The following is a 15,933-nucleotide window of genomic DNA, read 5'->3' on the forward strand; positions in this document are numbered from 1 at the left end:
TTATAATAAAATTTTACCGAGCTTTATTAAGGCTGACTACACTTTTTCATGCTGAAGAGTGCATAAATATCCCTCTCTGAAAGCAGCTGTTGTAAAGTAAAATTTGTTAATTTTTCTTTGTATAAAACCTCATAAACTAGTCGTCTGGCCCTGCTTTTTCTTTGAATACATTCAAGTTTATTTTCAGTATAGCCAAGTAATTGTATTAATATACATATTTAAGTTAATTTTATATTTGTTTTCCATTCAAATTCCTTAATTTTGGAATGTATTCATTTATTCATTAAGTCTTGATTTTGGAATGTTTTTGTAATTTCTTCAAGTACATATTAACACAAACGACCTGATGATGCATCCAGTGTATAATGCTCGTAAATATCGCTTTTGTTCCTTTGAAGTAACGCCGAACGGGAAGTCATTCACTCATCGAGCGGGATGAAATAAATGTCTCCTCATTCCCATTGATAATAATATCTTGATCTTGATGGTTCAGACACCCCACTACCCACTGCCCCGTCGCGACAAGTGCCCGCATATCTCACACGCATCCCCTCTCCGCAGATGCCGCCGAGCATGAGCCTGCAGATGTCGCAGTCCATGTCGATGAGCAGCGGGAGCGTCGGGACGCCGACGGGACGCCAGCAAGTGGGCTCCCCTCACCAGGTGACCTTCGGGCCGGGAGGCGGCGGCGCCGTCGGCCAGTTGACGGGAGGCGGCGGCGGCCAAGGCGGCGGAGGCGGCGGCGTGGTGGCCGGCGGAGGCGTTGTGGGTGGCGTGGGGCCGGGCAGGGGCGGGAGCGGCACCCCCACGCCCCAGCAGGGCGGGCCCAACCCCCAGCAGCAGCAGCACCAGGCGCAGCAGCCACCGCGGGCGCCGAGCGCCGCGGACTTCAGCCTCGAGTTCCTCGACCACCTCCCGGCGGGCGACTCCTCACACTTGACGGCGGCGGCTCAGGAGCTCCTATCCTCGCTCGACTCCGCCTCCGGATTCAACCTGTTGGACACACTGTGAGAGAGTACATGCGGACAAAAATGATGAGAATTATGATTCGCCCTCCCTCAAGCGCCAAGAATTCGTCCCCAACCCCTCTCACGAGAGGAGTGTTGTTTTGTTTTTTTAAATTTTTGGCGCGGGAAATGTAGGAGGAACGTTGCACGGCTCCCCATGACGCGAGTGATCGTGTGCCGTGTTTTTTTTTGTATCGCCCCCGCTCAAAGGATGTGTTGATTCCTCCTCGGTGGTGGTAGAGAAAATGAAAAAGGTATTTGAAGTGGAGAAGAAGGGAGTCGCCTCCTCGGTCGTATATTCCTCCCCGATCCCAGTCGCGGGGAAGAGGAGCCGCGACATTCCGTTCGCCTCCCGAAATGCACCAACTCTCCGCACTTCGCGTTCCCTCCAAAGAATGTCGGGCCGGGCGTCCCGGCGCGCGATTGGTGCATTATTTTGTGCAAGTAGTCGTGGCCGGCCACCTTTCCTCTCTCTCTCACTCTCGCCAGGAAAAGACTCTCTATATCGCTCTTAGTTTCCCGGTAATCCGCGGGAAGAAGTGGGTTTCTTGTTACGTCTCGTTCCCACCGGTGCGTCGACCAAATCGACTCCGGGAGGGGTACGTTTACTTAGCGAGAGGAAAGGAACGGGCACATTGAACTCTTTAAAAAAAACATGAGCAAGAGCAAAAGGAGAATGAGTTTGTTCTCCTGTTCACCGTCGAAATTCGTCGCGAGTTTTTATTTATGTACATATAACCTATACATATTATATACATATGAAAGAAGAGTAAATGATTATTATATATAAATATGAATTAAATACACACAAAAAATTCGGACACGAAGAAACACACAGAATTTAAGTGCAGACATAAGATAGCGTAAATGTATGGAAACGAAGGGAAATTTTCATCATGATCATAATCATCTTCATCGACTTGAATCTCGAAATTTTTGAAAAAAAAAAGAACACAAAGCACATCTCCCCTCTCCTCATGCTATCATCTTAGACGCGGTTCCGTTTCGTGTGTCTGTATTTATGCATGCTGTGTATATTTGTCACTCACCCTGATGATAACCAAACAACGTCGTGCAAAAAAATAACGATATTATTTAGGAAGAACAACCCCTCGCCGAATATTAGCTTCATCAACGTCCATTGTCTCCACTCCAGTTGGAACTGCAAGAAACAAAAAGTTGTGGACGTGGTGAAATATCTTTATTATTGTTATCACAAGTATCAAATTATTATACCTCATGGTCATCTTGCACACACAAACACATTAACGTTCACACTTGCGCACATTTTTTTAAATTTCCCCTAGACAAAAAAAATATTAGTGCGAAGATGTGATTTTTTACCTTTTTTACCTAATTTTTCATACTTGAAAGGGAATAAAAAAATTTCAATGAATGGGCCCGTCACCCGTGTAGTGGTTGTTATAATGAAAGTAAAATTATGAAAAAAGTGAAAAAGGCGTGTTATGAATCCTATGCTCGCTTTTTTTAAAATGAAACTTCTTCCTCCTCATCTATTTCACGCTTATTGGATGATTCTTAGTTTCATTTCTGCATTTCACTCGCCGCCGCCAAATTTCGCATGTACATATTCATGTGATCTGCTCTCTCGCTATCCATAATTTTAGGTAGTACATTATTTTTGTTTTGCGCTATCATCCATCCTTGCCGTCACTATAGATCACTTTTCTTAAGAGTTAGGAAAAAAAGAGTTTATTGCGGCTCTTGGACCTTTCGGTTCGAGTCCACAATTATGTAAATACTTCTCGCATAAGCTGAATCGTAAACATGAACGTGTGTGTTTTTGTGTGTGTGGCACATGTAAGGAGACAAGTGATGCTTTGTCGGTTCTTGTACCAAATTTACATGAGCCGTTGAACATAAATGGAGACGTTAAATTGAAAATATCATTGCCCCCCAAAAATAATCTTCATCCCGAAAGTTTTTTTCCGATTTCCTTGGTGGACATAAATATCAGGACCGCGTCATTATGCATTGCTCTGGCGAGGAGGAAGATGGAGTATAAAAATGTTTTTTTTTGGTAAAAAAGAAATAATAATAACATTAAGAACTAATGATAATGTGTGTCAGTTGGTGTTGTCGTGTGTGGAAATGTTTCGTCGCATACTGTTTTGTTTAAAAAAATGGTGTTCAAATGAAATGAAAGACACGCGATAAAATTATAGTGACGATTGAATCTTAAATTTAAGGAGATGAAGGCTATTGTGCCAGCAAACAATTTTTACCCCGCATATACTTCCCGCATATATACCTCTTCTTATTGAAACTTAAAACTTTCCTCAACATCCCAAGCATCTGAAAACGTGTTCATAAAAAAAAAAACGAAAAAAATCACCTCAGCAAGCGGCCGAGTAAGTCTTGAAGGTTACTCCTGCCAGCCGTCAGTAAAAAAAAAGATAACCCTCCATATTTCACCCATCATCAGCACTCGCGTAGTTCAATGAAACAAAAAAGGTTAGAAGCCATGATCCGATTCTAAAGGGAGTCCAAATCTTATTCATTCTAAAGAATTCGCTCGTTTCCCCGAGTATTGTTGTGGATAAGGTTTTATTTTAGGCTTGGGCAACCCACCGACGACGAACGTGGCCCAACATATTTTGATAGAGCTAAAATGTCCTGATTAAGAAGAGGGAGAACAATGTGGAAACGTCAATATAAAAGTGTGAAGAGAATATGCATGTTTGTTTGTTTGTACATAATATATATATAATGTAATTGCTCTCGTTAGGAAGGGGGAAAGTGGCAATGGTGTCTTCTCAAGGAACTGCAGAGCAAATTTCGTGTCTGGAAGCGAGTGACAAGTGTGTAAAAAAAATAATATGAAAGTGTTTGTACAAATGTTTGAAAGTGAATCTTTGTCCGGGGAGACTTTTTTTTTCGGTCTAGTTTAGTTTCAACCAACTTACTTTCTATTTCCCTCGACCTTTCACCTATGTTTCGTCTATTCATCAAGAAAAAAAAACGCAAATTTCCATTCCCATTCTTTTTTCCTGACGATTTTTCAATTTTCACTTAATTTTTACCCGTCCTCCATCTGCACTCTACGCTGTAAAATGCCGGTTCATGCGTACTGCATATGCGTTCATATTTTCATGTTCAGGATTATTCTTCGCTGTCGCATTTCCTCCATACTGTTACCCAGAAAAAGGCTCAACTAATTTTTTTTTTTTGAGGATAGTCCAGATTCGTAGTGAATCTTATAAAGAAGAAAAACTTCACACCGGTGCCCTTCAGTAACGTGTCAAGTCGGATTGTGATTATTATAATATTTATTGTCTTCCGCTCTTATCTGCTTCCTTGGTGGATTACGAAACTTATTAGCTGCCTTTCATCAGTTCCGAGTCTCACAACGTCACTCATCGTCTTTTTTTTATTACCTTCAACAACTTTCGTATAAAAGCAATGATGCAACATTTACATGATGCAACCTTATCTTGTAAAGTATATTATCTTCTGGAGTACCATAATCTTTTTTCAATGATGCAGCGTCCATTTTGAAAGTGTTACGCTGGGATAAAATCTTAAAATAAATGGCAACTGTTCGAAAACGTTTAAGTCCAAACAATTAATTTGTGCGCAAAAATGGTTGTTTTAAATCTCATGCTTTCAAAATTCAATCCGAAATCTTTCGTCAGGTGCCCTGCTTCTGTTCAGATCACACATCCTGATGTGCATTCTTACCTGTCGGAGTTCGCTTCTGGAATCTCAAGTATGTTTTTTTGAAACTTCAAAACATTTCGTATTAATTTAGCGTAAAAAAATCCGTGATGGAGAAGTTTTGGACTCGAGCGCGTGCCTGTGGCGTGCGGTTTAGGCAAGATACGTCTCCCGACCATTCCAATGAAATGAACTAGGAGATTTTTCGTCGAGCTCAGAGAGTTCTTTTGCCGCCCGAGGCGCTAGGACAAGAGAGAAAAGTCGTCAGTCCGTGGCGAGATGGTAATTGGATAGGGTGATGAAAAAGACCTCTAGTTTTTCGTGTTTCCCTGCATCATTTGGTTTTAGCGAAACAGAAGGGAAGAATTCCTTCCTCTGTCCCCGTCATCTTCCTCTGCGGCATCCTGCCGGTATGCGGTGCCACAAGTTTCCCTACAATTTTTTTCTCCCTCGCCATTTTTTTTTACCTCGGGCCTCGCCAATCAATAATCGCTGAGCCGATTGGCGCCGAGGGCAGTCGGGGGCATCCGAGGCCAGTTGCATATCGAATTTCCTCCCCTCCCCCACCTCCCCACTCCAACTCTCCGCCCCTTTACCCAGCATTCCCCACCCGACACAACTTCCCCTCTCCTCTCTTCCTACTCTTTCGGTACACCGTCAACGAGTATGGGTTATCCCTCCCCTATTCCCTGTTCGCCTATCATAGCCACCGCCTCGCCTTGCTACCCTTATGCTCTCCATTCGAATTCTAGGGGGATTGAATGCATACAATGACGATAAGTAGATGGTGGAAAAGTTGCCTTTTCTCTCAAAACCGTGTCAAACTCTGCTGCGCGCGCACGGCTATTCTTCCATTCAAAATGTCGCACTCGATCGTTTTATTTTTTTTCATGCGGGTTTCATGCTAGCAATGCTTTTACTGTCTATTAGAACCGGAAGAATGAACCCATGAGGAAATGAGCCTACTATTAAAATAAACTAAACATTGCACGTACTTAGGTAAAGTTGTTCTGTATAAAATGAATATTTAGTTTTTGCGGGAAATATGGAAAGCCACAGTTCAGAAGTTAATAACTTAGACGGTAAAAATCGATAAATAGCTTTCATTTGCTCAATTTGCGTCATTATTTTCTGCCATAACGTCATTCTTTTGTGATGTTCATTGGTTGTAAGTCATAAAATGTTAGATAATTCCGTCCAAATGTACGTTTATTTGATGTATTCCGCCCACAAGAATTCGGGTAGGGGAAATAGCAAAATATTTACGTTATTGTCCAACGAAGTAATTGTCTCTTTCGTTTTGAATTCGTTTGTTTCATTCTAGGGACTTTTAAAGCTTTTCCCCTAATATCTGCAGGCATCAGAATCTAAGTCTACCCTTTCACGAAGCCATAGCGTAATTTAATTGGTGATTTTTTCATATATTTTGCAGCTTTCAAACCTCGCCCAGTTATTATTCTGACGGACGTTATGCAGGCGATAATGCTTAATTTTGTTTGTGAAAATACTCCGAAAGTAGCTGCTTGGAGTAATGCATGAATATCCGTTACATATTTAAACAATGCAACTCTTCCTTTTCACGTAACGCGTTGAATATACAAACCTTAACGTTTTTTTTTTATGGTTTCGATTGATAATGAAAGGATCTTGTGTCTTCATCAAGCGAAAAGTTCTTATGGTGATGACTAAAACGCGTTGAAACTGATAGGCTTTGTATTTCCATTGAAATATGTATAAAACTCCTCCTTCTTGGTAGAAAATCCGCCTATTATTTCAGTCCGCGGAGTGACGTTGTGATGATATGGATTTTGGAGGAATAAATCACCAGCATTCCTCACATTTTTAGAGGCGAGCAAAAGAAAATCACGACCGACCGACTCTGTTACTTTAGTTGGGCCTTGCGAACGACTCATCTGACGGAATCCGAGAGAAAAATATTTTCCTCTAACTAAGTTTTCATTGTTTTTTTTCCGCACATATTTCTAATTTTCGCTAGAGTCAGATTCACAAAAGCTTCCGATTGGCCGATAACAGATAAACAAACCACCGCCCCTCATCTTCCATCCACTTATGAACCGACCAAAGTATGATTATCGCCGACTTTGAACAAACAATTTAAAAAAAACTTATTTTTTTCCTTTGAAGGGCGCTGTACTTAACCCTCCTTACGGACCAGCCTCTCTTTGCTCCGCGCTGCTGTTAGTGTCAGGGCCAACCCGCTTTTTTAATGATTGCCCTTTGTGACTAAACTATTAGTGCGCCGCGGCTAGGTAGAATTAGAAAACACGCTAGTTAATCCCTTGGGAATCCTTTTCGCACTCAAAAAGCCCTACCTCTACCTCCTCGCCGGGAAGGTTCCATCGTCAATTACATTATATGTCGTCCTTCGAGTGGATGAACATTCTTTTTTAAGCAATTTTGAGAGTTTGTTTCTTTATCGCATTAGCCTGTTTCAGCATCCTCCATTCTTCAGCATCCCCTCGCTATTATGTAAAACACAATAGGATCTCTAAGAACCTGGCCAAGTAGTAAGGGTTTGGGTAACGGAGATGCCATTCATGTGAGATGTCATTCATGTGAGCTTGGGGAACTAGTATGGACGAAAATATCTCAAATAATGTGATGCCTGTTTGCCTCCTTGATCGAAGTAGAACAGAACGCACGCAGGAAGGAAAGGGTGTGACTAGAAAAAGATATTTCGTTGAAGAGGGCTGTGACGATATCAACTCTGTGAACAGCCACATTGCTACAGGACGCACCACCCTCTTACTTGAAGGCTTTCATCTAATCTTTTAATGGGAGTAATTTTTTCCTTGGAAAAGATCATAACTGCGCGGTAGCCACTTTCTATAAGGTTTTTATATTCCCCTAAGGTACGGTATGTCTTTTCTCTATGAGCGGCGGAATAGTGTGACAGGGGATCTAAAAATAGGTGATTACAGCAGTCCATCATTATTTCACTTCCACTTCCAGTATTAGCTCACCTAGACAACATTTATACCACACGGTCGGAGTCGGAGCATGCCTATATTATTTTGTTGTCCCCAAACTGGTTGCGTTCAGGAATAATGAGTTTTGTTTTTGGACAATAGGAAGTCTCATTGAATTTTTCAGTCTATTTTTTTTTATTTCGATCTAAAAAGGTTTGAATATTTTGACCATATTCATGCGATATTCTTAGTCCCGAATGTCCATTGTACGTAGGGTAGTATATCATTACATGCGCCTGCCGCGATCATTCGTGAACTTATCTTAAATTGTGCAAGATCAACCCTTCCTTCGAGTGTTAGGTGCATATTTTCCATTCGGTCGGATAACCTATTCAGAAGGTTTCCCAGTAAAATAAATTAAGGTCTTCATCGAGAGTGATGGACGTTACCCATTTGGGATCATCCCTCTATTACTTTTTTAACTTAATTTTCCCTCCGTCCCAACCTCTGGACTTGTGCAAGACGGCGTCAGAAAGTAAAAAAAAAACACTTTTTTGTACCAGGATCATTCATCTCGAAATTTCAATCCCTGAATAATAATTTCTCTCATTTATGCTTTCTCAATGCCTCCAAGACATAAATTATCATTTCTTTTTTTCTCTTATGCTCAATGCAATCGCATTCCCTGGTATTCCGGTACCCTCTTGGGCAATGTCGATTTATAATGGGACCAAGGAACGAATTTGAACCATAGCCAAACGTGGAAAATTATTTAGGAGTGGACGATTTTTCAGGTATAGATTAAACTGATTCAAAACAGAAGAAAGAGTGACTTTTTGAAAAAAAAAATGGGCTCGGAATGCCGAAAGCAAGAGGGTACCAGAAGCTTTCAGGGATCGATGCAGGTTTTTAAGCTCAGTATTTAATTCCTTTTCGCTTCCCAGACGCAGTGAACTGCTATTGTTCTCGGAGATAAATTCTTCCTTTCATATTGCTTTGCATTCGATTTTGTTCCCTATGACCTCCCAAGTTTAAGTTATTTTCTCGTTGTGTTTTGGGACGCATGATAAGGGGAAAGCGAGGACGTAGTAGATATGGAGAGAAAAGGCTCAGTGATCTTTTGAGCGGGAAATAAGGGTAAAGAAGTCTTCTTGTGTGTGTATCGAGAACCAGTTGGAGTCGGTGGATTCGAAAAGTTATATTTAAAAAAAGGAAAAAAAAACATTGCGCCCTCGGAGTACTGGTTGCAGCTGGCTGTGGGACCACATTTAGGCGATGAATTTGTAAAAAAAAAGGAGATTAAAATGTTGTATTGTGAGATTTAAGCTTAATTATCTTCCCCTCTATTCCTTGTCTTTTCTCTCTGCCTCTCTTCGTCCCGCTTCTTGGTTAATTCTACCGATTTATAGCTTTTTATTCCAAACAATGGAATATTCTCTCGGCCACATCGTCTCTGACTCGTCGTCTTGCCATCTTTGAATCTATCCTGCGAAGCGATAACCTTCCTCTGCTGACCCGTCCCTCCGCTAATTCCGTAGCGTCTCTGTTCTGTGCATTACGTGATGAGTATAATTCTCGGCCGATCGGCTTAGTGTTTGTTGACTGAGAGAGCAAAGGCGTGGCTGCAGTTGCCCTGTGGACAGCAACCTGGCCCAATACTACCTCGCAGCGTTGAGCGATGCGCGAGGTGCAGAGAAATGAATAGAGAAAGAGTTATATATACATACATTAAAATGTACACACATATATATATAGTAATGAGGGAACTTAAATGTTTGCCGCTCCAAGGAGCGCCCGCGACCACAGATCTGGAGAAGGCATTGAAGCGGCCCGGTTAGTATTTTGCACCTCATGGATTGTAAAGAGCGAGTTCCTTGCCAATTTTCTCTTACGGTGGGCATTTCCCAAGCGAAAAGTGTTCGTCGTGAGTTGCTGCGGGCATGTAGAGACAGAAACGCCCGTGATGGAACTGAAGCGTTGAAGTCATTGCCGTTGACGTCTTCGGGCGGAACTGTCCTCCCGACGTTTCTCCCGAAAACGTTTCGTTCGAAGTCGTTGCTTCGAGCGCGAAATATTCTAAATTTTTTATATTGTTCTTAGTGGCTGGGTTGATTTTATTCTAGCAGCTGGGGGTTGTCTACTATCTGGGCCGCTTCCTTGCGTCCTCCAGGATTTTCGATAAGGGCGCGTCTTTTTTTCAAAGATTTCCTTCCTATATTTTATATAATTCAGGGATGAGTCTGGTGTTTGCCGACAGGAACCAAACAGCCTGCCAACCCTTGCTCTCTCCGTGTCTGTGCACCATTTTCCTTCAGTTTTCTGTGCAAAATCATCATTTACCCATGAATGTGTGTATCGCCCAATCCCTGATTTTCATACCGTACTTTGAAGCTCCCCCATGCTAGTAGTACCCGTAAAGTTTGTATTTGCTCATTGTCTCACGTGCAGGAGGGAAGTAAACAATGGCTGTGCCTGTCCATTGTTGTAACTCTGTACATCATTAAGGATCTTGAAAGATAGAAAAAAGTAATAAAATGTGTTAATTAAACAAAATATGAGAGGATTGTGCGAATTATGAAGTGAAAAATGGGATCAGTATTTTTGTTATTGATTTTTCGGTTTTATTTTATAAGTGCTGATGTGTTTTTATACGAAATATTTGTTTTTTATATATGCACAATTATTGTGATCTTAAAAAAAATCCATAACAGTGAAGTGTGAGTGTAAAAAAAATGGAGCAAACGTTTTTCATTTCTTCAGACTTCTCAGAAAAAGTTTTCATGGAATTCTTTCTGAAACACCGCTTTGAGTTCAGTGAATGCTGGTGGTAAAATGAGTTGAGAATGTAGCGCAAACAAAAAGCGGACAAGTGAACGTGAAATAAGTAATAACGATAAAAAAAAGAAACATTGAGGAAAACCAAATCAGTGTGGACAGGGTAGAAAAGGCGTTTTTTTTAAGATGGTGGTTTCAGACCTTTCTTTATTTAATTTCCTTTTATTTTTTCTTAACTTAAAAAATGAATCTTGCATAGTCCTTTTTTTAGACCAGCCCACCTTACAAACAAAAAAAACGCCCTTCGCCCGTCGGGTGTCGAGGGAATTCAGAGACATGTTTGAGATTTCGTGTAAATATAACTATTATATATTAAAAATGATCTTCTGAAATACCCTCCCATTTTGTTTTGGAAGGAAGAATGTCTCCCTTCGTGATTCCCCTTTGCCCCCCATCCAAGAACCTCAACACCGATTCCCTTCCAAGAAAAAAGCCAGAACATTTTTTGTTATTGTCCAGAAAAAAATGGGAGACCGCGCAATAAATAATGAAGATAAAATAGCGTTGGTTATCTCGTCAAATTCAAAGATTTCTGTGTAAAATAAAACACTTGAATTGTGTATTATAACGCTGGCTATTTGTATTTGTTCTGTATTAAGTTTCAATCCAAAAACTATACAAAGTTATATTATTATACATATTATATATATAAATATACATAAAGGTTTATCTAATAAGCTCTAAGTTGTTTTGTTTTCTCTATCCTGACCTAAATCCCTGACCTTGACGATCAACTCCGAAGGAGTACTCAATATCCTGCTATTATATCAAGCCATCTGTGTTTACTATGGAAGAATAATATTTGTGTCGTTTTTTCACGTTAAAAACATGAACTTTGAATTAAGTCAATTGTATAAACAGTGTGATCGATCTATTTTTATCTCTCATTGCCAGAATTGAAGGTCCGAAGATCGCTTCCTTTCCTGTTTCTTAATAAGATTCTCAGATATGTTCCGTCTACTTATGATTCAATTTTAGGAGGAAATATTCACTAGTTAAAATTTTTAACCAATGAATAGTTCCGCTGTTAACAACATTATTCGTCTATAGAATTTTACACATTAGTATGGAAGTGTTGTCACCAAAAGACATGGAATAATTCAAGTTAAAAATGCGAATTATCATATTTGCATGATTTAAAGAATGCATGTAGGTGAAAGGAAGTGATCTACTTAAAGAAAAAATATTTGAATCATCCTTCAGATCAAACAATATTTCACTAATGATAGTTTTCTTGGTAGTTTAGAGGAAGGTATGATACATTTCAATTGTAATAGAGAGCAGGGAGGACGTGTCTCCTTCCTTCATGGGTTTTGACAAACCATTATATGTAGTGAACTGAATGAAGATTATGGGAATTCAATTCAATGGATTTAAAATCAGGTGCAAATTGGGGGGACATATGGCTCATTACAAATTCATGGCTCACAATGAGACAGCACAGGTGAGGATAGCCCGACAGAGAATCAGGGTGGTGTGCAATATAAGGATGTCCGCCATCGCCTTTGCTGCTCATGCATGCCTGGGCAGTGAATTCAGGGAGGCTTGCTCTTATGTAGTTTACGCCCTTTCGAGCAGGGATGGTAATCGAAACTAAACGAAATTAAAATTTCAATAGTTTCGTTCCCGGGAGCGAAATGTGGAAACGAAACGAAAATTAATAAAACACGGGGAGATAAACTCAGGGTCGAAATGAAATCGCAGTCAGAACTACTTCGGGTCGAAACTGAACTAAACCTCTGGGACGAAACGAAACAGATTATGTTTAGCACTGGATGGACCACGCGCTTCACCTTCAAACAGTTTATATAGTTTCGACCCGCACAACGAGTATGAAGTATGGTTGAATAGAATAGAGGTTCGCCCTATCCCCTCTAGATGTATGGGCACCAACTTTTCCACTCCTAATGCGCAACAAAGTATTCAGTCGCAATATGACGAAGCTAAATCTTTTAACCTCTCTACATTCTGTCATGAAATGGGTCGAAACTACTCCCTCTTTTCTCCCTCCACTCAACTTCTGGGGTCGAAACTTAGCTATAAACAAGGGGCTTCGATTAATTTAGTTTCGTTCCTGGGAGTAAAGTTTCGTCCCGGGTCGAAAATAAACTCCCAGGTGATTTTAATTGCGTGCGGGAACGAAACTAAACCCAGGCCCCGTGTTTTCGTTTCCCTCCGGGTCGAAATGGAACACTTACGTTTCGTTTCACTTGCCATCCCTGCATTCGAGGCCGCTCGAGGAATATATTATCGTTTTCAATAATATGTGGACACCCGCGAGTCCCGCTTTACTGATGGGACCGGGCCGGTGAAAACTTGGAGGGTTGGCACATGGGGTAAGCTTCATCCTTCGCCTTTACGCTTTCAAGAGCCGACGAGGACGAACGCGAATGCGACTGGGCTAGCTAAATGGGAGTGAAACTCAAGGGGCAAAATCCCTAGCGGATGGATAGCACTGAGGAAACTCACGTCCAAGCACACTTTGGCATAAGGCGAAGAATGCACCTTCCTTAATATGCCAACCTTCCAAGTTTCCACTGACCTCATCAGTAAAATGGTGCACGTGGGTGTCTACATATTATTGAAAACGACAGTATGTCCCCTCTTTCTTCGGTGTCATTGTTGTCAGCACAGAATCCAGTTAAACGACAGACCAAACTTTTTGGAGAACGGTGTACACCGTATTCGAGGTGTACACCGAGACGCCTCACCTGTTCTGAAATAGACACTTACCTCATCTGTGGGTCTTATCATTGCCCGAAGGAAAGACGTCGACGCCTGTGCTTTCATTGCTGTCCTGCTCATCCGACACTGCTCATACTCAAGGTAGGTAATGAACTCCCTTCTATTTGCCTATCATTCACTGCCCTCCCACGCCCTATTTTCTCCCATCACTTGAGTTCATTTCAAATATCTTAGCGATTGTGAGGCATGCCCAAGTTTTTTGAGGGGTGAGGGCGGAGGGCACGTGACTTCCTGAAAAACAACCATAATACGATTTGGCGGAGCTTTGCCTCCGCGAAATTGAGTCGCTTTCAGACTTCCGAGATATACGCTTCGTAAGTTAGACGTGTTGCCAAGTGGGAAGAGGGTTTTTGAGACAGTATTTCGTTTCTATACACTGTCCAAGGAGGTTGTAAATATCTGGAGGGGGCACCACTGGTTTCGATTGTGAAGCGAAGTGTGGCCGGAATGGGGGTGCTTGGGTAGAACAAGCCACGCCCACTTTGACCAAAACATTGACCATCCCACTAGGGTCAATTTTTTCTATTTAGTAAAATTTTTGGTCATAACTCGTAAATACATTAAAATAACATATGGAACGCACAATGTAAACCTTTTTTTCTTACTTCATTGGTAGGCTTCGCGAAGTTATGACTCAAACATCTTTTCCCAGGGAAAAAAATATGATCAATCACCACGGTTACGTTCTACAACCAACTCAGCTGAAGATAAAATTTGCGATAGTAAACTAGCCTTTTACCTGCACTTATACTGGCATTTAATTTTATTATAGCCAACGGATATCTAACAATTGCACTAATAAAGTATATTTTCAAGAATATTCCCTCTATTAAAAAGGCTGACAGACACAGTGTTTATACATTAATAGAAGTATTGCGAATGATGGGAAAAATCACGGGCGCAATACAAGTGATAATAATAGCATTTTTTACTCATTGTAGTGCATTTTCAGAATGCAACATAGCCACATCAGAATTTCGGGACGCAACTTAGCCGCATCAAAATTTCAGAACTCAACTTAGCCACATCAAAATTTCAAGTCCAAAAATTGTCAAGCCAAGATGGCGGAACTTTGACCCAGTTAAAAACTCTGAAACATGATATGCCGCGTATGTCGAGGTGATAATGGGGAAGACTTAGGAAAAGTAGATAGCTGTAGGAATTATAGAGAGTGTATTGATGTTACATCAGTGAGGTTCGCGGATGACGATAAAAGGCTCAGATTATGTCGGCAAAATGATTGCGGGCGCTAGTGGATGAGTTAGGTAATCACTTCAAGGAATGCAGCATGACAAGATGAGTGAAGTAAGGCATTTTTGTAAGCCTCAAGGCCGTTTTGCATGAGCATGTTATTGCGCAGGTTAGCACTGAACACATTTTTGAAGTTGCGAGAATGCGAGCTCGGAATAAAAGCAGGGGCTATTTTGCCATCTCGCATGTGTTCTAGCAATTCTCCGCTGGACTTCGCCTTCGCACATACGTCAGATTGCGCAATGACGTGCCCCGTGTAAAACTGCCTTCAGAGAGAAATGAAATTGAGCCTAAGTATGAAAGAAGACGTCGAAAAACATGAAAATTTTAAAATTTTGAACATTTGGCATTCGAGAGAAAACCTTTCACGGCAGTAATGGTAATATGAAGAGATGAATGTCGGCTAAGGAGGCGCTTAAAGGCCGTTTTACACGGGGCACGCACTTGCACAACCTGACGTGTGTGCGAAGGCGCAGTCAAAATTGCGTCGTGGAAAGCGGTGAAATGCTAGAACTCATGCAAAAATGCGTGTACGTGAGATGGCAACATAGCCCGAGTTCTAATTTCGTTCATGTATTCTCGCAATTCCTCGCCATTTTAGAAATTAATGCAGTTCTTACCTGCGCAGTTCCGTGCTCCGTGTAAAACGGCCTTCAGAATAGGATCGAGTTTATGAGACGAGTTATGATGTTGAAAGAGTGGAACCAAGAGGCTAGAGAAGGGCCTGAAACGAAAAATTGCGATGGAGATGGTGAGACAGAGATGAAATGAATGAAGGAGGAAGTTCTGGGGATGTCCAGCGAGGGAAAGAAACTGCTGAAAGAGGTATGGATGTGTTTAGTAGGGTGTGGAATTGTGAATGGAGCGTGTGTTTATCGGAGAAGAGATGTTGAAAGGTTGTGATAGGAGGAATGGTGCTGAGTGAGGGTGGATGTGCGAGGTTCCACCCCCGAGATGGGGTGGAAACCACCCCCAGGGTAAAAGCGCCCGTCGGCATGATATAGATTTTAATCCTCTGTCCATTCCCTACCTACCCAAAATTTCAAGTAAATCGATGCAGTTTGAAAAAAATGTAAGCCAAAGTGCTTCATTTCCTGGACTAGTTAGTGAAAAGTTTGATCTGGGGTGTAGCCCTTTACGGTGCGGAAACGTGGACTCTAAGGAAGGAGGACGAGAGAAGACTGGAGGCATTTAAGATTTTGCTGTGGAGAAGAATGGAGTAGGTGAAGTGGATGGAAAGGAAGAGGGAGGAAGAAGTGCTGGACATGGTGGGTGAGGAGAGGCAGCTTATAGATGAGTTACGGAGGGGATAGAAGGTATGAATGGAGCGAGTACTTAACGGGAAGGGGATGTTGAAAACAGTGTTAGAGGGTAGAATGTTGGATGAACTAGGCACAGGAAGGAAAAGAATAGTATTTTTAGATAGAATGAAAGGGAGTAGGCCTTATTCTGAATTGAGGAGGGAAAAGCTTGAAGAAAAGGCATTT

General features: G+C 41.5%; 1 protein-coding gene across 2 annotated transcripts in view; it reads left to right on the forward strand.

Annotated features, from left to right (window-relative positions):
• Positions 1-11,129, forward strand: part of LOC124162118 (neurogenic protein mastermind-like) — a 592,489-nt gene extending 581,360 nt beyond the window's left edge. For both annotated transcript variants that reach the window (XM_046538524.1, XM_046538525.1), the window contains exon 5: positions 562-11,129. In XM_046538524.1, the coding sequence (XP_046394480.1) occupies positions 562-1,011 (450 nt within the window). In that variant the 3' untranslated portion in view covers positions 1,012-11,129. The remainder of the gene's footprint in view (positions 1-561) is intronic.
• Positions 11,130-15,933: the final 4,804 nt, after the last annotated feature.

This window comes from Ischnura elegans, chromosome 7 (genome assembly GCF_921293095.1).
Source record: "Ischnura elegans chromosome 7, ioIscEleg1.1, whole genome shotgun sequence".
NCBI lineage: Eukaryota > Metazoa > Arthropoda > Insecta > Odonata > Coenagrionidae > Ischnura > Ischnura elegans.